At 36.7% G+C, this 23,549-nt stretch overlaps 1 protein-coding gene across 1 annotated transcript in view; it reads left to right on the top strand.

Moving 5' to 3' along the window:
- WDR72 (WD repeat domain 72) overlaps positions 1-23,549 on the top strand; it is a 180,931-nt gene that overhangs the window by 154,660 nt on the left and 2,722 nt on the right. The window contains exon 18 of the mRNA XM_069459662.1: positions 20,596-20,700. Coding sequence (XP_069315763.1) covers positions 20,596-20,700 — 105 coding nt within the window. The remainder of the gene's footprint in view (positions 1-20,595; positions 20,701-23,549) is intronic.

The raw sequence follows: 23,549 nt of genomic DNA on the forward strand, positions 1-23,549 counted from the left end.
GACTGCTGTCTGCTTTTGTAAATAAAGTTTTGTTAGAACACAACCACACCCATCCATTCGTGTACTTTTTGTGGTTGCTTTCGTGGCCCAACTGCAGAGACCTTATGGCCTACAAATCTAAAATACTCTCTCTCTGGACCTTTCAGAAAAGGTTTGTCAATACCTGGTTAAGACCAATGAGAGGGGGAAGCAAACATAGGGCACAGATCATGTCTCATCATGCCTGTTTCCTCAGCACTTATCACAGGGCTTGCCACCAAGCAGGGTTCAATAAACCATGATTGCATTCAATTAAACTTAGATTTTTCTGGTTTAGATGAACTTCTGATTTGTCGAACTCATATTACTAAAGAGGTTACAAGCAGTTCACCCAGGAAAGTATCTGCATGAATGAAAAGGAAAGCAAATAACCACAGATAGGCAAGATAACTCTGGCAGCCTTGGGACCTAGGGTTTAGGCACTTGAATTTGGATATATACTAGAGAGTTGGGCACAAAATAAGGCAAAAGTCTGGTTGGTAGATCACCTTTGATCTATCAAAGCCTAATTTACCTTAGGTGTAAGACTTCATCTTTATATTGGTTTAATTCACCATTGATATGCTTCTACTAAAAATTACCTCCCTCTGTCAGTCTATGTTCTTCATATTCTGAAAAAATTCATCAAATCAGCTTGTTTTTGAAGCTAGCCCCTTTTTACGGCCTCAACGTTTATTATGTGTATGAGGAGGGTGTGTTACTTTAACTACTTTGAGTTTAAATTTCCTCATCAATAAATGGCAAAACACACAACTACTTGGCAGAATTGTTTAAGAATTAAAGGATGTAATATATGTAAAGCATATACATGTTAGCAACCAAACGTGAAAATTTACTAACCAGTTTTTAAACAGAGTCTATAGGCTACATCCTAGTTCTAGGCAGAAACAAAATATTCTAATATCACCTAGCTGCATTTTCCAAAATCACTCTGTACCAACCTAGCTTGACAGGCATCACACGTGATTGTAATTACTTGTGCAGTATCTCTTGTCTGTTAGACCATAAGATCTGTGAAGGCATCAACTATGCCTTTTATAGTTGTTTCCTCTCCCAGCATCTTGGATAGTACCCGAAGTACTGGGTCCCCAAAATGTGCATATTGTTGAAGGAATAAAACATTAAAAGAAATAAAAGTCCCTAAGAATAAATAAACATTGTCCATACTTCACTGCTTCAAATGGTTCCTTCGTAGATGTTTGTGTTTTCTATACTCGGGGCACAGATGTTGGTTCTCTTTCTTCTCTAAATTTCCCCAATTCTCTGAGCTTCCTGCCTCTCATTCCCAATCTCCTCTGTGTTGGTATCAAGAAGATGAACAAAAAAATGTAAGCGCTGTTTGCATAATGTCTGTGCTAATCTCTGTCAACTCTGAATTCTAAACATGTCTTCTCCTGTAACTACTTAGGACTTCCCAGTCCCTTCTAGCAAATGGCTCTTCCATTTCTAAGTGGCCAGAACTAGTTTTTAAAATCTTATAATCACTTACAAACTACCAAACAATATGTAATGTTTTATAATCAAGTTATAGGGTTTTTTCCCCCAAAAAAGCGCAGTGCATGACATGGTCAGAAAATCATTAGCATGCGCTCCAGATAGTGCCCTCTGTTTTACTTTTAAACTCACCCCAATTCCTGTTGCCTTTATAAATTAGTAAATGGAGCCTATTAAAGATTAATGCGTTGCTTTCTCCTTTTGGCAGCTAACTCTCTCTTCTCAAAATTACTTTCTTTGAAGTCAGCTGAAATTCTGTACGTGGTCCAGAGGCACAACAGGAATTCCAATGCCGGCGTGTCACGAGAACTAACCATGCACATCTTAGAGCGCAAGTCCTCCTGTCCAGCCTGCCCTGCTTATTCCATAGGAGAAGGGGGCACTGGCGATTTCTCTCCTATTTAGAAAGTCTTCCCTATGAAAAATACCTTAGTATTACAGGTGCATGTAGAAGGAAAACAGTAATGTGATTCAATGCTACCATACACTACTTTTTTGAAAGAAAAGATTTCAGTAGAAGATGATCAGAGCATAGATCTAAATTATTAAAGGGAGTAAGCAGAGTTGATGACCACTCTAAGATCAATTTTATACTTGTTATTTTTTATTGGATAAGGTGGTCTCACATACAGTATAGACTTGCACAGCAAACAAATCCAAGTGGTCCATTACAAAGAAGTCATACAGCTTATCATATCAACCTTTGGAAATCAGAGACTTTTTTTTTTGCTGCCCAACATCCACTGCTGCCATGAGAGCACCCCAGTTTTCTTTTGCAAATTCCCACAGAAACAATACATTAATTTGTCCTCCGCCTTCAGATGCCATAAGCATGCCTGAGGCACCTACCACCAGATCAATTCCTCTATCATTACCAGGCTATGGCCAACGGGTGGCCAGGTACCGTTAGCTCAACCAATCAATTAGTCTCTGCTGAGGCCCAGAACTTAAAACTGAGTGAAGCAAGGGCAGAACAAATGTATGAAATTCACTTATTCCAGGTGCGTCAACCAAAAGACGCTGGTGCAGTTCTTGCTACAAAGAAATTTTAGAGATTCCCTGTCCTTGTCACCCTGTGGTGTCCATCCTTTGTGTAAATGGTCAATGTTTAGTTCTTTAAGAACTAGTTCTTTAGTTCTTTAAACCACTGAAACTGATGAATACAAAGATTATTGATCACCACTAAATACCCAGCACTATGAACAGGGCCTGTCACCCAGTAGCACTCATTGTTTATGAAATAAATAATATTATAATACTAACACTTCGGTTATTCTGCAACATTAAGGCATGAAATATTCATGTAACTCATTTCCAATAGAAATCATTTCTAGAATTCTTGATGAAAATACCCATTTGACTTGTTTAAACTTTATGTTTAAAAACTTTACATATGTACACGTGTAACATGTGTCTATATATATACACACACATGCTTTTTTTAGTGTTATCTATTTTCTCATGTGATTGTTATAATTCTTGGGAAACTGAGTGTAGTCTGTTGAACACTAAATCATGAGTTCGGGTCTAAGGCCATGCTCTTTCTCCAAAACAGAATCTCCATGACTTAACATCTCTGAACTTGGTTTTTGTTCATTAGTTTGTTTATTTAATGTCATTATGCCATAGCAGTAGATTCAGAGAGTTAAATAATTCAATTACTTACTCAGAGTTGTTTTTTACAAGAATAAGGTACATCTTGCCATTTGTTCAATGTGCTTTTGTGTCTTTTAAGAGTGCTTTAGAGTTTTGTTTATATAGATTTTGGACATTTCTTATTTTTTAAAAAAATATTATAAATAGAGGCTTCTTTGTCATTATATATTTTAACTGTTTTTTGTTTATATTTTTGAATACTATTGATTTACATACCATGCTACTTCACTAAATTATCTTTTTGCTTACAGTGGTTTTTCCATTGATCTTTCAGATTCTCTGGGTATATAATTATATTTTCCAATTAAAAAACACTTTATTTCTTTCTTTTTAGTTACATTGACTCTAATTGTTTTCATTTGGCTTCATTGCGTTGGTGAATACTCCCAACTCAATGCTAAATTGTAGTTGGAAATAATGGGCGTCCTTGTTTTGTTTATTTTGTTGGGAAAGTCACTGGTGTTTCTAAATGGAGTAGGACATTGGCTTTGGAGCTGAGGTATATATATTTTATCATATCAAAGAAATATTTAGCAATCTTATTTTCTTAAGTATTTTTACATAAATGAGTGTTGAATTTTGTCAAAGGACTTTTCTTTCCCTAGTTCTACTCTGGTAATTGAACATTTACCCTTTGATCACTTTCAATTTTTTCAGAAAATTATTTAATCTAGATTTTTAAATTAATTTGTATAGAGACAAGCACTATAATATCTTATGACTTTTTAAATTTTTCTGTTGGTAGTTATTCCCCTCTCCCTTTCGTCTTTGATTTTGTATATTTGTGAACTTTCCCTTTACTTCTTGATTAGATTTGTTAGTGGTTTGTTGGTTTTATTGATTATTTTGCTAAAAGGACCTTTTGTAGTATTTCTTTCTTGGTTCTTCTGTTTTACTGTTTTCTAAATCATTGTCTTTATTAATTCTTTCCTCTTTTTTTTGTTTGTTTACTTGATTGTTCTTTATCTACCTATTTGAGTTGGCTATTTAATTCATTTGCACTTTTACTAATTAGGCTTTTAATGCTATAAGATTATCTTTCATAACTGGATTAATTGTATTTTATGGGTTCTGTTATATTTTCATGATTGTAATTTTTAAAAAGTTCTGTAATTTTGCATTGAATTTCCCCTTTGAGCCAAGAGTTATTTAGTATGTGTTTGAAATTTCCAGGTGAAAAAAATCTTTTTGTTTTTTAATATTCTTATTAATTTCTAATTGTACTACATTGTGATCAGAGAATGTTGTCTGTGCTAGTTCTATTCCCAGAATCTTGGAGGGGTGGCCAATCTTGGCAAATGTTTCATGTGCTCTTAAAAACAAGGTGTGCTGTCTATTATTGGCAGTCAGAGTTTGATTATTAGATCTATTGCATTGATTTAGTTGTGGAGATTTTCTATATGCTTATCAATATTTTGTATCCACCATCTGTCTTATATACAGAGATATGCGCTAAAGGTATCTGCTGTTAGCATGTATGTCTTGTAGTCTCTGCTTTATTAAATAACTGTGCTATAATGTACACATATATTAGTCATTGAAATGCCTTCATTGTGAGGGATAGCCTTTATTTAGTGTCATAAAATACTCTTCTCTGTGTCTGTATTTAATGCTCTTTGGTTTTCATTCCACCATGTTCAATAATATTGTGACTGCTGCTTTTTAAAAATTTATTTAAATCCTATCTATCCTTTTATTTTTGATCTTTCTTAACTCTTTGTTTTTGATATAGCTCTTCTTTTCATACAACACAGTGTTAGATTTTACTTTGTTAGCCAATCTTATTTTCTTTTTCTTGTAATAGCCATATTTCTATAACCATTTAGTCTTAGTCCTATAGGTATATGTATTTTGAGTGCTTACCTCCTCTCCTCATCTTGGTGTCTTTTCAATTATTTTCGTCCAAAGCTCATTTTCTAGTAGATCACTCAGAAAAGGCTTATTCAAATAATATTCCCTAAGTCATTGCATGCTTATATCAGCTTGCAGCCCTTATAGCTAAAGGTCAATTTTTCTTAGCTCAAACTTTTCTTTCCCTGAATTTTTTTAAGTATGCTATTCCTTCATTTTTCTGGGGTCAAGTGTTGTCATCAGAATCTTATGACACTTTTCTTTCCCTTGTGAGTAACTTGACCCACTTCTTATTCTATTACTATTTTGAAATTTGTTTGAATATATAATATTGCTATTGTCAGCAAGTTCATAGTAATTGGTTTTTATAGAGTTTGTGTTGTAAAGGCCAAAAGCGAGGCACTACTTAATATCTAAATGTACTTGCTAAGACCTTGCCAATTACCAAGTCTCTGATCTAGTTATTTCAGCTTCCTTTATAGAGGATCAGAACCATGCAGTGATCTGATCAATTTTTGATCTGCTGTGTGAATAGGGGAGAGGGGGGCAGCAATAGAAATGTCTGGATCAAACAAGACGTGCTTAACTATGGCCAGAGGTGGATATAAAAATAATTTTAACTCTTCCCATCTCTCCTTTACAACCAAAAACTTTTCACAATAATGCACCAAAGTAAACATTTTTTTTAATGGATATAAGCATGCTTTCTCCCACTCCAAGGTTTAACCTGGTGTTTAAGAAAAAGAATTTTTTGATGTTATAATTTGATATGATGTTTTATGATGCTTTCTACCTAGAAATGTAAAAGAAGGATATCAGTAACAAGTAAGCCATTATTTCTGTGTTAGTTGCATACTCCACCAAATGACCACCCTCCAGTAATGCTTTTGCCTTTGATGGAGCTGAGTTGGATAAGACTTTCAGCTTCAATACTAGTATTGTTTAAAAACCTAACATGTGAATAGAAATCAGTAAAAAGGTCAGTTATCAAAGACCATACATAAGTGATGGTGCAAGATCTGTTCTTACTTTTAAATATAAAAGATAATAGCTGCTCATTTAAAAGGTTATGCTCTAATTGTATTTATAATCTGAAATTCTATTGTGCACATACAATAATTTAAATATCCAAACCCAAATCAGTTTCTCTATAAGGGTTATATAAATATTCCTAAAGGAGATCAATATGTTATTTCCATTCAATTTAATTTCCATTTATCAGCCAAAAAAAAAAAAGCTATTTAGAATAACTTTCCAGTGACGTACTATGTTATCTGGTCAGCATTGTCAGAAATCATTATTACTTCTTTCCATATTCAGCACTCTTGATAAGAAAAAGAATTACAGGTGACTTTGGGCAGGATTTATTTGGTATCATTAAATGGATACAAGTCCACATGCCTTTTTAAACTGCTAAAACAAAAGGTGGCCACTAGCAATAGCTTGTACCTTTCTACAATCTTCAGTGAAGATCAAGGTAATAGAACTATTTAAAATATGTATTATGTTAGTAGGTCAGAGAAATTTTAGATGTTACTATATTGCTCGTAAAATAAAGTACCTTGACATGAAGGCTGGACATCCTATTGCGATTTACACACATTTCTAGACAAAGACATATATAGAAACAGTATTAATATAGGATTTATTTAGACCTTCTATGTTCAAGCCATTATATGTTTTAACTCATTTAATTGTGACAACAATTCTTTGTATCTGATGGACACTATCATTATTGCTATTTTGTCGAGAGAGAGACTGAGACACAGAACGATTAAGTAAGTTGACCATGATCACCCAGTTTGTAGATGAGCCAGGATTTTATTTGAATTGGGCATTTTAATAGCATATAGATAAATTTCCATAACAATAAGCTACTTGTTTTTCGTTGGTGAAAACTATCCTTTTCAGAAGAATCCCTAAAACTGAACAGTGATCTTAAATGGTGTTTGTTGAAGGAAACACTTACAAGAAACTAGCCAATTAAAAAAGGAAAGCAATATATGTAATTCTTTGAACTTCTAATAATCATACCATGTCATTCAATTAAACCATCACTCTTAGAAGCAGAATCCCTGCATTACCAAGTACAATCCTTGCCAAATATCCAGACACAATCATGGGCTTTAAGGATTACAAGACACATAATAAAGGATAATGACCTAAAATTAAGCACACCGATATAGAAAGCTGGGACTGTCATGCTCAGTATAAGTCAGCAATCTGTTAGATTTAATGCGAGATTAAGGAGCTATGTAACCTGCAATTATGCTGTTTTTAATTAAGAAAAAAATGTGATGATGGTGCTCAGTAAAATTCTTCCTTCCATTTACCTCTGTTTAATTGGATCAGGGACTGCTTAAACATCTTTGAGTTGGAGCTTATAAGAAGATGATCCCAGCTGTTTTTCAAAGCTTAAGGCAGCAGGCAGACAACACGATCATGTCAAGGCTCATGAAAAATCCTTAATCCTACTTTTTTCCATAAACCAGCTACTGCAGCCCTGTGTTTAACCTTGTAAGTACTAAATGTGCTTTGTCACTGCTTTGGTAGATTTGCCACTGAATGTTACTGTTTAATGCCTTTAGCTTCAGTACCATTAGAAGATCTCGACTCCCTTCCGCCGACGAGCCCCATAGTCATAGCATCCCAGCCAGCTCTTTGGACCTCATTGTTGAAAGTAAATAAAATAAATATGGCTTTTCTTTTACTTTTTTTTTCTGTCTACATTTTGCCTAGTCTGGCCATCCAGCATCTCAACCTTTGAACTATCAGCCGTAGCTTTACCGAGTTCGGCAATATCATAGTAAGAGGAAAGGTTGAAGGGTCAGATTAGCTTTCTCTCCAGCTGCACGTACTACTTGAATGGTGACGCACTTTCTTTTCTCTTTCCCTGTGGAGGGCGAGTGGTAAAGGAAAGAGGGGTGGCTCTCTGATTTGTCCCAGTGATGGTGAGCAGCCCGCAGAAGAGCAAGCACACTTAATGCTCAGCTGCTCTGACCAGTCAAGCAAGCTACCAAGTCTCAGCTCTGCCTCTTGATGTTTTCTGATTGCACCTACTCCCCAATCCGGGAACTGTTTCTAGACTCAGATTCATCAAGCGCTGCTGCTTTAAAAACACGTGCAGGCAGGCATCCTAGGATATGCCATTATAAGCTGCTGCCAGGGGATCTTCCAGGAGATAAATGGAATCTGTGTGAAGTAAATTAGTGTGAACCAGTCAATCTGAGTGTCAGCCTTGAGCCACCGCCATGGATAACTAGCTGGCTGACCGGAGGCCTGGGTCTTGTGCCATAGGTGGGTGGGAAGCTCTGAGATTCTGTTCTACAGGATGAGGGGATTTGGGGGGCTGTTTAGTCTTGGAGGGAGGCCGATTTCATCTGTGTTTTAGATTTGTCAATGAAATAGAATTCTAAAGTATTTTTGTTTACCTCCTTACTCTATACTGAGTGGCTCTATAATTGGACAACTTCTTTAATGTGGGAAATAGGAGAGAAATGCCTGGAAATCACTGCTTCCTCCTTGGCTGAGCTGCCACTTTGCAGGCTCCAATGGTGCTGTGCTCGATTTGACCTTCCTATCTAAGATCTCTAGGGTTTTAAAACAAAATAATGACCATAATTTGGCAAACCAAGATTAATCTAAATCTCCTCTCCCTATTTGTTTTTGAGGAATAAATCTGTGTGATCTTTAATTCATGAAGAGAAGGAGGTTCTATGCAAAGGTTGATGTGGTTCCCATAGATACCCAGCGTGGAAAATAGAATTTTGGCCATGGAGGGGGAGGGGAATCCCCTCGGTAGCAATAGAACGAGAAGACCTTTTAAAATAACTTAACTGTGTCCTGGAAAGAATTTAGAGACAAAAAAAGCATATGAGCCAATAGAGCTATAAGAATTATTATTTAATATGATTAAATGGTAAGTATAAATGGCTCTATTATGTAAAAATCATGTTTCCATAATTCAGTATTCCTTTAGAGATCATAGTCTGTTCTTACATTAAGATCACAAGAATTCTTTTTATCTGGCAAAATTATGACAAATCATCTTTATTTCTTTTTTCCTTTATTACATTAATAAAAATTTTTATCACCTCCCTCTTTGTAGAATGAAATATCAATGAAATCGTTGAACATAGAATAAAAATGTGTAAAATAGAATGAGTATAAATTTAGGCCTTATATTTGGGAAAAAATGTTTAAAAGCATTTTCTCACCTAGCCCCAGGGAAATATTTTGTCTTTCATAGGAGGAAAAAGAAATCAATCTTGCAATAGCAACTTGGACAAAACAAAATTGTTTAAATATTCAACAAAATAAGTTTATTTTCTATTCCTCGTCACCTTGCCTAGACCTGTGTATCTATAATGTAGCTTTTGAGTACTTTATGTGAAAGTACCACCATTATGGGGTCCATGGAGACACACTTTATGTATAAGATACATTTCAGTATATAAAGTATGTCTGTGGATGTTAGGTAGCATGAATCATAGCAAGATCAAACCAAATGCTTTAAAAATTGAGTGACCCTTTCCTTGAACTAATGAAACAAAAATGGGATGTCCTGTGAGGACAAAATTTGTTTTATGCCTGTACATTGAGTTCAGAGAAATGAAATCCCTAGGGTAAATTTAACTTTATGATTTATGAGGATACGGAAAAGAGAGTGAAAATCAGTGAATTTTTCCCTTCTGTTGTAGGGAGCAGGTGTAATCTTTTGCAATGTGTGACTCTTATTTTATAAAGTTATATGAAGAGTAGGGAAGTGAGTTTTTATAAATGAAATGGGAAGGGTGGGGATGGGGGGAGCATCCGTCAGAAGCCACTGAATGGAAATTGAGGCTGCATTGTCCAAGGCCTCGAAATCCATGGCTCCAGAACTCCCCATTGCTGACTCAATAGAGACCCATGTGGGTTTTTCTACACGGGAGCTATGGGAGCAGACCTTGGTTTTAGGGATGTGACTTGTCTCTGTTTAAAGACTGGCCGGAGGGAGAGACACCTATTATCAGGCTATTAGAACAGAAGAGTGACTCTGGTAATGGAATGTAGGGGAGAGTATAATCCTCTTGAGGGGTTGGAGGAATGAAGGGAAGCAAATGACAGTCACAGGTGGATAGAACTTCTTAGCAATTTTACAAACATCAGTCGCACTCTTCTTCAGATTTACTTTAGACTGAAGTCTTGATCTTCCTAATTTTGTCTTCAGATAGTCTTATATGAATGAACTCTCCTCCCCTTTGCTTTCTCCAAGAACTTTGGTTGGCCTCTTAAATTCATTGTACTCTGTATGGGCTACAGTGACTGGAGACACAAGCAGTGTTCCAAGTGCAGAGGCCTTGTGGGCTTGGTTCTCTTGTGGTTGGTTTATTGTGTTGTTCTTCCCCTTCCTAAAGCACCACCCTTCTGTTAGTTGTTTGCCTATTTTATATTGTCACAGTGTCCCTGATTAATAACAGATGATAGGTCAATGCCGTGTTCTTGCTTTGGATCGTGTTTTCTTTAAATGCTTCCTGAAACTTAACTATACTGAAATGCGTGCACAACATTGATTCCAAAGGATTCTGCCTTACAATTGTTTTCTATAGCTTATGTAATCAGTCTAACATTTTACAGCCCAGCGACCCTTAGTGTTCTGGAGATTTTACCATACATTCTGCCAAACAATTCATAAGAATATAGTAAGAGAGTATTTTACACTAATCTGGGAAACTGTCTTATCTAGAAATATTTATTAGTCTTTTACTTTTTTTCCTATTTCTTAGATCTCCAATTATGATAACATCTCTTTTGTATTGAACCTCGCTTTCTCTAAGTATCATTATAGTTACCATTTCCCTTTATTCGCATGCATGTTTGCTCTGTTTTGTTTTGTTTTTTTTTTTTGTTTTTTTTTTGAGACAGAGTCTCACTCTGTTGCCCGGGCTAGAGTGAGTGCTGTGGCGTCAGCCTAGCTCACAGCAACCTCAAACTCCTGGGCTTAAGCGATCCTACTGCCTCAGCCTCCCGAGTAGCTGGGACTACAGGCATGCGCCACCATGCCCGGCTAATTTTTTGTATATATATATTTTAGTTGTCCATATAATTTCTTTCTATTTTTAGTAGAGACGGGGTCTCACTCTTGCTCAGGCTGGTCTCGAACTCCTGACCTCGAGCGATCCACCTGCCTCGGCCTCCCAGAGTGCTAGGATTACAGGCGTGAGCCACCGCGCCCGGCCACATGTTTGCTCTTTAAAACTTTGCTTTCTTTAGGAGTGTTTCTCTTAACTTTTATTTATAGATGTCACTGATTTGTCTAATATCAAAATGAGACTCTCTACTTCCTATCAAGGTCATTTCTATGTTTTTGACAACCATCTCTTAGAGATATTAGTCCAAATACTGAATATTATGCAGTGACACAGATTGAGGATTTGAGAAGGCATCTTTCTATTGTTTATCTCACAACAAAATTAATATTTCTAAATGAGTGACTACGCTTGGTATGTGCGACCATAAGAAGGAATTGATGCCGGTCGACCACCCGTGCTTTGCATGTCTTGAGCGAATGCATGTGTTTGTGTGCAGTGTGCGAAAGTGATGCTTGCTACTGATGACATTATAATATAGTGGTAAAGCACATTATTAGCATCCAAGCATATCGTCCGTTCGATTTCAGTACATTCTCGAGTACACTAACATACCATTTTGATGCCACTCAAATAAAAATAAATCACATTCAAAGTAACTAAGCCTAATGATACAAAATATGGTAACTTAGACATGTTCTTCCATGCATCTTTCTTAATGTTAACAAAGAACTAGAAAATGAAGGCATAGTCTAGATAATTTGATTTCCTTATTTTCCATTTCCTATCTGGGAGATGAAAGAGCTCTGACACTTGACTAACCGTCTGAGACAAACGTTTTCCCCTGAGACAGAGATGGCTATCAGCTGGGAATTTGAGACTGCCTGCCAACCCTTCTCCCCACACTGATGGTGTTGTCTTAGGTTTGGCCTCTGGGAAGGTTGTTGCTCTTACGAATTCCAGTGCTAGTGCCATTTGACAGTTTCTTCTCCCACTGATTCAAGAGAACGTTTTTTTGGTACTTTTCCTTATGGATAACTGTAGACATTGCTGTGGTTTAAATTGCCCTCTGATGTGAATCCTTATCTTAAGTTTATATATAAATCATGTTTATCTCTAGTCTCAAATGCTAGCTCAGTGCTCTTTTGATTGAAGGGTCTCTTTTGTTTTCCTGACCTTCTAAATTTTCAAATACAAGCTGGGAAGTTTACTATAAATTCTTCTTAGAGGTCTCCCTTTACAGACTGTTCTTTAATTTATCAATATGTGGAGACCTATTTGTCTTCTTCTTGGGAATTTATTCTAGCTTTCAACTTAGTATTTTCTTGAACTTCTGAACAGTAAGTAAAATGAATGCATTTCTATATTTACCCGAGGATTTGGTCCTTCTGAGAACAGTCAAATGACTTTTATAGAACCTAAATTGCATTAAAAGTGCAAGAGTTAATTTCGATACATCCTTAGAACTCATTCATCACTTATACTTCCTTTTAAAGATGAACAGGTCCTGTCAGATAAGATATTCCTGAATCTTTTTTTTTTCTTAATTATTTGTGTGGTATGGAAAGCTGGGATTGAGCTTGCAGATTTGACAAGTTAACTTCTTGCATCTAGAAATTCTCTTCTTTATCAAACCGTAGATAAATATAAAAATATTAAGAGGTAATATTTACCTGACTTCTTTCCACTCTGAATTTACTCAGTAATGTTCAGAGACCAAAGTCATGGAAATTATTTTGATTTTATGTCAAAAAAAAAAAAAATGCTTATCTCCTCGCCACCTCTCTCCCCGGAACACTGCTTGCCAAGAAGACAGTACTCTGAAGGAGCATATGAAGAAATCCAGGCAAACCTCCCACCGGGAGCTCTGAGGATTGGCCTGGCTGGGAGCCGGAAATGTGGCAGGAAGCAGGGGGGCAGTTGCAGCGTTTCCTGTTATTCTCCTTGCCTACTTCCCAGCTTCCTCATTTTCTCTTCTTCGTGCTCTCTTCATCCCATATCCCCATGGTCTGGTTCAGTCTGGGAGTTGAGATAATTTGATTAGAATTGGTATTGGTGCCCAGCTTGACTAAGACAAAATGATTTCATGGGCCCCATCATTACGTATAAAAGGAATAGAACGGGTGGGGGCTCTCCTGATTCTCTCTGGAAGAGATTTGAATTGAGGCAAGTACAATTCCACAGAAACGCCAGCTCTTCATAACATTGTCCATTCATGTGACAAGCAATCCCTGAGGGCTCTTCGTGCCTGGGGAAATGAAACCAAGAAGGAGCCCACCCTGTCACGGGCGTAATTAGGAAAGGGGCTCAGAAGTCCTCATTATTTCCAAGGCCGGTGTAGTGGCCACTGACCCTCTAGGTATCCTGTCCAGTGATATCCTGAGTAATTTGTTGGTCTTGGCAGAATACATGAGTCTCAGAGCTGGAGGGGATCAAAGAGGCTGTCTAGTCCAGCTCCCTCATTTGAGAAAGAAAAGAACCTGAGTTTGGGAAAGTGAGATGACATGCCCAAGACTACACTATTAGGAGCAGAGGTAAGATTGAAAACCAAATCTTCTGGGTCCTGTATTTGAACATTTTTACAATACAACACATTCCGTCCCCAGGAATTCATGAGTTCACCTCCATAATGAAATTGTTTATATTCTTTTCTCTTTCAATTAATGTATACATTTGGGTGCTAAGCAGTGGGGACTTTTTTTTTTCTCTGATACATCAAAGAAGTACTTTATTAGGTTAGAGTTTACTTAACATTTTCTTAGTGAATATGTAGTTTATGACTTGTTTGAGTTTATCAGTTTTAATAAGCTGTATGTGGGCCAGGTACATGCCTATAATCCCAGCGCTCTGGGAGCCCAAGGTGAGAAGATCACTTGAGGCCAGGAGTTTGAGACCAGACTGGGCAACACAGAGAGACCCTGTCTCTTCTTTTTGCCCTTGGTTCTTTCTTTCTCCAAACTATCTTGCTTATGTTGTGATTATGTGGTTTTAAGGAGGATCATCCCATCTGAGCAGGGATCTTCGTGAATTCTTGTCTCTACTGTCTTCAGTTCATGTTCTTGCTCCATCTGGGGGATCAGGGTGAGCTTGCTGAGTTGATATCCCAATGAATCCAAATTTCCATAGTTCTTCAGCATCACATCTGTGTACGGTTTTCTCTGAGAAGGGCTCAGCAATGTCCCCTCCTCCTTGGTGAAGTCCATGGCCACGTCCCCAAAGGTTACTGAGTTCTGCAACCCAGAGGGGAAGTTTATACCTCTGTGATCCTCTCCTGGGCACAGGCAGAGCAAATATATCATACAGATGTGTGGCTGCCATTCGACAAGTCTGCAGGTAAGTGTGCCCAGACAGCAATGCCCAGACAGCAGCCAGGGGAACCAGGATGCTTCTTTTCTTGCTTCTACAGTGCATTCCAGGCAGGGCTCAAGGCATACAGAAATCTGTAGGTCGGGGAGGTAAAGATTTGAGGCAGGCTGTTGCTCCTATACTTCTCAACTACAGCGTGCTTTCTAGGAATTTTATTTTCCGTTCCAAAATAAGTCAGATAGTGTCTCTTTCTTTATGCAGAAACACGTTGGCATTAATAATAGATTTTGGGAATTTTTGAGTAAGTTTGAGCTATAAACCCTAGCTAGACCTTAAGATTTTCCCCTTAAACTGCAAGTGAAATTAATCATTGATTTTTTTTTTTTTAATTCTTAAGGATCCTTGTTAGTAGTTTCACTTAGTCATTTGGTTAGCGCTCCTGAGTACCTGCCTGTGCCCTGCATTAGGCTAGAGGTGTAGCATGTGCTTGCCTATCAGCTTTACCAGAGCAGCCCATTGCTCAGACATCCTGGGTAACAGAGGAATTGCTGTAGTTGATAGGAATATGGCAATGATTAAAAAGATTCAGTAAGCAATTGGTACCTCTTTCTTATTCATATTTGTCTTCCCCATATTAGTTGGGTGGTCTAGCCACATTTCTCACCTGTGGAAGTTAGCTATAGACAAGTTCTTTTTCCCTTAGCCTAAGCAGTCAAAAATTTGATCCTGTGTGTGTGTGTGTGTGTGTGTGCATGTGTGATGGTGTATTTAAATAAAATAATAAATTCTATACATCCAGGTGAGGATAAAAAATTAATAGTTACTCTTCACAGCATTTTGGAAAATTTGTTTCCCTACCAGTTGAAAAATAAGTCATCCTTAAAGCAATTCATTTGAGTAAATGCCACCCACCAAATATTATTCTGTGTCAGATTACGATTGCAGGAAGATGGCAAAAACATATAAGTCTAATGTTATCTTGTTAAACTTGTCCATAAAACATTACTTAGTTATAAAGAAGTATTAGATACCTAATTTAATTGGGGACATTTCTGTATTTTTCCCCTGGTTTCCAGTCCACACTGATGACAAAGTAAGCTTGAAGGCTGATGCAGGACGTAGCTGTTACTATTCAAATATAATCAAGAGGCCCTATCACTTGATTATCTCAATAGATACTCGTAAAGTAGGGCTAATATGTACACAGCTCTTTAGCTAGATGTGTTTTCCTGATAAGACATCTGTCCAGAGAGAAGCCACTTTGTAAGCAGAAGGTCTGTTCCAATGACATCCTCTTTGTTTACAAATTTCGTGTCATCATTTAAAGCCTTTTCATGGATTATGCCTCCCTCTAATTTAAAATATATTACAGTCTTTGTGATCTGCTAGTATTGCATTGCATTAGCATTTTCTTTTTCCTGAATGTGGTGTAATTTTTCTTTATTAGTAGCATTTCTTTCTTTCTTTCTTTCTTTCTTTTTTTTTTTTTTTTAGTTTATTTCATAGTGACTTCTTAAGATTGGGAAGAAACCCAAATTATCAAGCAGGGAAGTAATCAACTCTTGGCTACCATATTGAGCTAGTAGATTTGAACTCAGCTCTCCGACTTCTTTTCCACTGCTTATTCCACAGATCTGAGCTGTCATTTAGTCTTTTCTGACCTCTGCAATCTGTACATTATTTTCATGCCCTTGATTAATATGTGATTCAGATTTTTGTTTGGGTTTTCTCGGGTACTACAGTGGTTTATTCTATTCAGTTGCCCAACATTTCAAACTGTTCTATCTTTTTATTAATGATTTTCCTATAAATATCCCCATTACTTTCAAGAAGCCTATATGTATGATGAATGGGATCTATTTTTAAATCATTCATAAGTCATTGTATTGAAAATGTTATTTGGAGCTGCAGATTTTATTCGCACTGTAAATGATATGGATTTTTAACAAGGACTCTATTTGTATGACCGTGGTGGCCTAGCTTGGAAGAACCAGCTGCTGTTTGTGGAACTAGATGGTGACTTTTTTCCAGTGGCCCCTCTCTTGCTGGGGATGGGAAGATGTTTCTTGAAGTTGTTTGCTGCCTAGGCCTAGGCAACTTTAACAGCCAATGTCATCTTTCAGAAAATGATGAGAAAAGGAAGCATGGAATTTTTAGAGGATAACTGAAACCAAAATAGAGAACAGAGGAGGTGGAGGAGCATTACCACTGATGACCCTGCCACCACATTTTTAATTTTTAACAATAAATTCTTCTATAGAGTCATCCTCATACAATCTTTTGGGTTTCCTCTCAAGGTGTTCTGGAACGTGGTTTAAAAGCTACTGATTTTGTGTTGTCTTTGGCCGAACCATTCATTTCCTTTAGGATCTAGAAGAATTATACTCATAGTCAAATGCCCCCTAGTCAAAACACATCTGCACGAAATACATGGACTCCTCCCTCTATCTAGCTACCAAAGATATTACAAAGATATTTAGAACACTGGCCTTTTAGCTGTCGATATTTCAAGGTGTATGATGAGTGAGTAGAGCAGCCTTACATCTTTCAGTGGTAGAACTGTCAAGGAGAGTCTGTCTTTCTTGTCCCTTACCACCCAAATGTGGACTATTTCAGAATCCATTACAGAGGAAATAAACAGCTGATTTTCAGCTAAAGATGAGCCTAGCAATCATTTGCAGTATATTGATGTCAAAAGTATCTCTCTGCCAAGCTCTAAAATGCACCTTCAAAAACTACTGAAAATATCCAAGAACTTTAGTGATGAGCTACAAATGGACTTTGGTATTGATAAATAAAAGTCAATATGTATAGTGAAAGGACAACTTACTGTGATAAATGGGCCCACCATCAGTAAAGATCAAATTATTGACTATCTAGGGCAAGGAAAAACCTGTCTATAGCTAACTTCTACAGGTGAGAAGAATTAGCTAACAACAGCAATTCAGGAAAACCTCAAAGAGACGTGTAAGGAGAATTCATTAAAAATACATACCAAAGTAGGCAGCAACAATAACAGATACATTTGTGGGACTGGGCTAATGTATTTTTTTGGTCATGCCTAGTTTTAGATCTTTTTCTTTTGCTTTGAATTATGTCCCTTTGGAATTCCCACATTCCCACTCAAAGAGTTCTAATTTAAATTTTACCTCCAGACTACCCTATTGTAGAGGAATTCTCTGCACTACTAGAAACCACGTCGTCCTTAGAATGTGGTCTTTAATGCTCCGACTAGTTACTTTTTATCATACTTCAACTAGATCACAAGTTGTATGAGGGCATATTAAAAGTGCCTCCATTTCTTTACCCCTCACAGTCTAGCATGGAGCTCTACCCATAATAAGCACTAGATCAATATTGGTTGATTTTATCCTTGTTGAAATGATTCATTAGAGAAGACTTGGTCACACATCATGTCAGAGTTTAATGATGAAACATCACAGGAAACACCCAAAAGAACAATTGCAAGGATTAGCCTATCAAACAAACAAACAAAAGGTAGAATGGCAGTAATTAACCTCTGATGTCTGCTGTTCCCAACTGGGAGAATGTAGGTATTTCTTCTACAGTAGGTTTAATTGGATGCTGTAGGAACTACCTAGTAAAAACAACACATCTTGTACAATTTCAAATTTGGAGACTAATGTGTAACTAAGCAAAATATCTGAAGAATAACTCTCTCTACTCCCTTACCACCACACAAGCCACACCCTCCAAAATCAGATTTGGAAGCAAAATAGTTGCATGTTACCTACCAGTAGGAGTTTAGCGATAATCATGCAACTAAAACTACACCTAATTTCTGGCTTTCTTGAGTGATTTGAGATGTCAGTTCATCCTGGGACCACTTCACGGCACTAAAAATGCTTGCAGGCATGTACTTTTTTGATCAAATACCATGTCCTCTTCCTTTTTGAGGTCCTGATATAGAACAACACCTTCTAAATATTTGGCGATTGATAATTATTTGTTGGAGGAATGAATAAATGAATGAATGGAAGAAAGTTTTAAATTATGAAAGAACAATGTATTGGAAGACAAGTGCAATGCATTTGCCCAAATCAATAGAGGTGCTACCTCATTGGCTTTTAGTAATAGATTTAGATATATGATTTATTCCCTATTATAAATACCAATGTAAATATTTCAGAAAATTAGCAATTAAGATATATAGAGATAAAAAATCATTAAAACAGGCCAATATAATAGTATTCTGAAACTTTGATGCATTTAACTATCCCACTTAAACATTTCATAAAAATCTATGGATTCAAAAATAATCTGTAAGTATGACTTAAACTGAAGAAAATTAAATTAAACATAGCTACATCAATAACCACTTAAGCCATATATCCTCTCGTTTCAAGTCACACTAACCCACATCACCATGTTGCAAACATGCATCCTTGATCTTAAGTAGGCCTCAACAAGAAACTGAGCAGATCTATTGGGAAGATAATTGAAAGCACATATCCTCTTGGACCAGGAGGACACCTAGCTTGTACCTTTGCTTCATTCATTCATGCATTAGTTCACAAATCCATTAAGAGTACTTTCTATGGCTCAGACACTGTTATATATGTGGCACACAGAAATGTGTAAATGAACTAGACAGGTCCCTATTTCTATATTTTTTCCAAAAATTTCAAATGCACAAAATGAAAAAATTGTGTTTATTTATTTAAAATAATAATTTTATACTTTTCCCATATTTCGTTCCCAAACAAAAGGTTTTGGAGAAGAAGTGAATTCTAACTATGCTCATACTTCCACAGGACAAAGAAATTCTAGCTATGTCCTGACAGGGTTAGTGAAACTGTATGGAGGGAATATTTGAACCAGAATTATGTTCCTAGTCTCCTTTGAAGTGTGTCTATGTGGTCCTCAGGTTATGATCACCAATGCTATGCACATTCCATTAAAATAAGTGGAGGAGTGTGGCAGGTATGAACACTGCTAGTGCTGCTGGGATCTGGGGTGGGACACCTTTGGGTTACTTATCAAATGTGTGAGATAACACAGTCTCTAGCCTCTGCATCGCTGTCTATTCTCCTAATGGGGGTGTAGACACAACGGCCAGGACAACTCCCCTGTGCCAAGAAACATATCTCATGTATGATTTATAAATATGTATTTTGTTTATTGCATTTATGGCCTGTAAATATGTTGTGTGTGTTATCAAGATCTGAAGACACAATGGTAGTGTATACAGCAACTTATGATAGATAAAATTCCATTGTACTCAGTTGTGTGTGTGTGTGTCTGTGTATATATATTTATAGCATTTGGCTTAAGTGTGATATAATTGATGTTACTGAAGTCTTATTTTGTTTTTTCACTGAGTTTTTTCATGAAGACAGGGTCTACTTTTTCTGACAAATGATTCCTAGAACAAATGTACTATGGAAATGTGTTACTTATGGAGATAATTTAGACCAAGTATTATAACTTGTGGAAGAATGTGGAAACTTGAGTCTCTTTCTCTAACAGAATTAGTGGATATAATGTATTTATAGGAAATTTTAGACTCCTCTGCTAGCTTCGGTTTCTGAAACAATGTCTCATGATAAGTTGTCTTGAGACCTTCCCTTCAAAACACCAGCCCTTCTTATTATCAGTTTCAGTGCATTCATTTGATATTTTTAAATTTACTTTTTATAGGAGTAATTTTTTGGTGTTTGGTATCATAGTTTTTAATTTAATGAAAGAATGAAGATGCGTACATGGTGTTCATTAGCTGTGATTTGTGGGACAAAAGGAACCATTGCCACCAGTATAGAGCTGGTCTTTCTAATTGACTAGCCTGATGTTCTCTCTCTGTGTCCTGTTGCCGTTAATTGACTATATTGTTTTAGATTTATGCATTAAAAATACGATTTCTACTTCGAAGAGATCACTTTGTTACTTTGTAGCTTTTAAGCTTGATGCCATGAACTTATTTTTCTTCTAAGATAAAGTCACATCTATAGATTTTTCAACTAATTACATGTCTGCCAATAAATACTTAGAGGATACATTTTATTTCAATTTATTATTTGTGTTTACATAGTGTGTCCCTGGAAATATCTGTGGAACTAAAAGGAAATGTTTTAATGGTGCTTGCTACTACTTTTCATCGCTCTCCCTTTCTTTTCTCTCTCTCTCTCTCTCTCTCTCTCTCTCTCTTTCTGTTTCTTAATAGCTCCAGTCAGTCCGGTCAACCATGACAGCAACTCAAACTCGGCAAACTTCCAAGATGCTGAGGACATGCCTGACAGATGTGTCTTGGAAGAGTCTGAGAGTCCAGGTGAAAGCCATTTAAAAATAGTCAAGTATAAAATGATAAATTTGACACAGCTTTGGGGTCCTTGGAAGGGGCTGGGGGGAGAGGACATTGTAATGCTGTTTTCTCTTAGCAGCTGCACTGTCAAATTAATGGTCACCTCCAGGGGTCACAGTGTGGAGCTGTTATCTTTTCCTCTTTCATCAAGAATTCAGTTGGAGGAAGTACAAAGGCTTTATGACTGAGAAGGGAAGCTGACACTATTAGTTCATTATCATCAATTTTAGGCTAAACTGGTTAATAGAAACAGAGATTGGAAACTAGAGAAATGCCAACATTTTAAATATTTCAAATAATGGGATCTAACAGGAGCCAAATGGAAGTGGAGAGGTGGAGTGAAAAGAGAAGCTAATTGTCATCATTACAATTCTGTCTACCTTTCCAAAAACAAACAGGATTCTAATGGGACCAGAGGATTTTAGCATGACAGTAATGGGTATTGTCAACTGTTTAGAACAAAAGAAAAGAAAATGGTAACCCTTCCTCATGCAATGAAATGTACTCTATGTCAAAGTTACTTATTTTTATACTTTCTTTGTAGAAAAAAAATAGAAATGTACTGGAAGGATATAGCCAGAAACACTTAAGCATGGATTTCTGTTTCTGTTTTTGTTTTGTTTTGTTTTGAGGCATGCCTAGTCTTAACAACTAATTAATTAAAAGAAAAAAAACAAAACAAAAAACCTTGTATAAGTTGAATGACGTTCCTGGATAACTACAAAGCTATAAGGTGCTAGAAAGTATCTTATCATCATGAATGAAAGAGTTAAATCTCTCCCCACACTTAATATTTTTCTTTCCTGTTTTATCTGGCTACTGTGTACCCTCTCCCCTCTCACATCTTTGTGTGCTGATCCATGTATCATATTTTTGATTCATCCTCTCTGTGGCCTGTCAGCTTAGTTAAGAGATTTCCAAATCTTGTAGCCTTTGCTGACAAGGGGCAGCTGCAAACAGTCCCCTGATCCTTCCCTGAGGAGAGCTACTGAGATTTAATTTTCAGTGAAAGGTGCAGCCTGCAATCTATGTCAGGTCCCCTAAGTCATCTCAGAACCCCAATAGACCCAGTGGCGATGGCATTGTATATCAGTCCTCTCCACTCCTCCAAGATTCCTCAAAACAGGAACTACTGCTATGTGCCCATCCCCAGCCACACTTCTGCTTTAGCATCCCAGGGAGCTGAGAAGTGGCATCTTTAGCAATGACAGAAATTCTTAATGTGCAAATTAACCCCACCCTCTGCCGTAGTATCTAAAAGAAAAGTATAGACTAGTCTCACTCTAAAAGGGAGAGAGGGTAATGGTCAATGTTAAATTTCCATAATAAAAATTATTTATAAATTACTTTTAATTTTGACTAATTCTGCCAAATTTCGACTAGGTTTTTAAAGCGTCTTCATAAACAGTTTTCTATCAATCATCTTGTCAGGCAGTTAAATCCATGAATCAAGTTTTTATCTAAGTGCTCATTGTTTCTGATAAGAATAGATCAGCTTTATACCATTTTAAAAGTAGAATAAATTTCTGTCATCCCTTAAATATGAGTAGAATTGTGGTGAGATTCAAATATAACATACTCTCTCTGGTTGATATAAACAAAAGGATATATCAAGAAAGAAAGATCATTTAAAAACACAGGCGCTGATAAAGAATCTCAACTTAAAAAGTGAGTACTGTTCCATACATTGGACATGATTATGTTGGTAATAAAGAATGAATTGCTCTGGCTTTTTCCTCTGTCCATCCTGCATTTTAAGACATCTTGCCTTATAGTCCTAGAAACCTCTGGAGAGTTCACTACTGGTCTCACTGCCTTCCACTGAGAATTTGTGGCTTGGTTGTCATGGAGACATCGTATTTCTCCAAGAATTGCTCATATTGATCCGTGGCCAGGAGTAAATGGCCAAGCGAGCGTGAGGAATAAAGGGGGCTGGGCAGTCCTATAAAATGACCAGGGCTTGTGGGTTGGAAATAAGCTCATAGCAAACACTTAGGTAAAAAGAAAGAAGCAGTTTTATTTTGTTTCAGGATTTCTTTCTGCACTTTGGGCCATTGTCTTCTTTCACTATGAACTGAAAGAAACTTGTTAGTCACTTGTCATGTCAGATCTTTGGTGCTTGTCCTGACACAGCTGTCAGCCTTCCAGCTCTGCGCAGTTCAGGGACACACAACAAAGAGGCAGTGACATGAATTATTTATTGCTCCTTGTGTGGATAAAATTCTGTGATAAGAAATTAAGACACTTCTGACAGAGGTGCTTGTTTAGTAGGAAAGATTTTGATGAGAGAGTGTATTTCCTTGAAATATGAGCATCCAGTAGGCAAAATTCTTAAAACCGAACATGGAGGAAAATAAGTTGTGTATTTCTTGTGTGAAATTGGTGGCAGAGAGGGACAGACTTGAACTATAAAAAATATGACTGTCCACTTTTTGAAGTCCAAAAATTAACTTCAAAATATCAAATCATTCAAAATGTAATGGCTCCAAAACTATAAGCATCACTCTGGTGGTTTAGTTAGCTCTATTTACCATGCTGAGTGGTGTTTCTCTGGAAAATATTAACCACATTCGTTAGAAGAAGAAACAAAATTTGGGATTTTTAAATGGTGAAGTTGGGGAAGATGTCTTCAAATCAACAGTAGAGTTGCTTCAGTAACTAAGCTTTTAATCGCATTAGTATATTATTTGTTGTATGGAAAGGAGAGCATTTAAATCTGAATGCGCATTCTTACCCATTTTCCAGCTGAATATTATCACCACTTAAAATTCCTTTTAACATTTTTATGCACATGCAAAATTCCCCAGTTACAAAGT

This window comes from Eulemur rufifrons, chromosome 2 (assembly GCF_041146395.1).
Source record: "Eulemur rufifrons isolate Redbay chromosome 2, OSU_ERuf_1, whole genome shotgun sequence".
Lineage (NCBI taxonomy): Eukaryota > Metazoa > Chordata > Mammalia > Primates > Lemuridae > Eulemur > Eulemur rufifrons.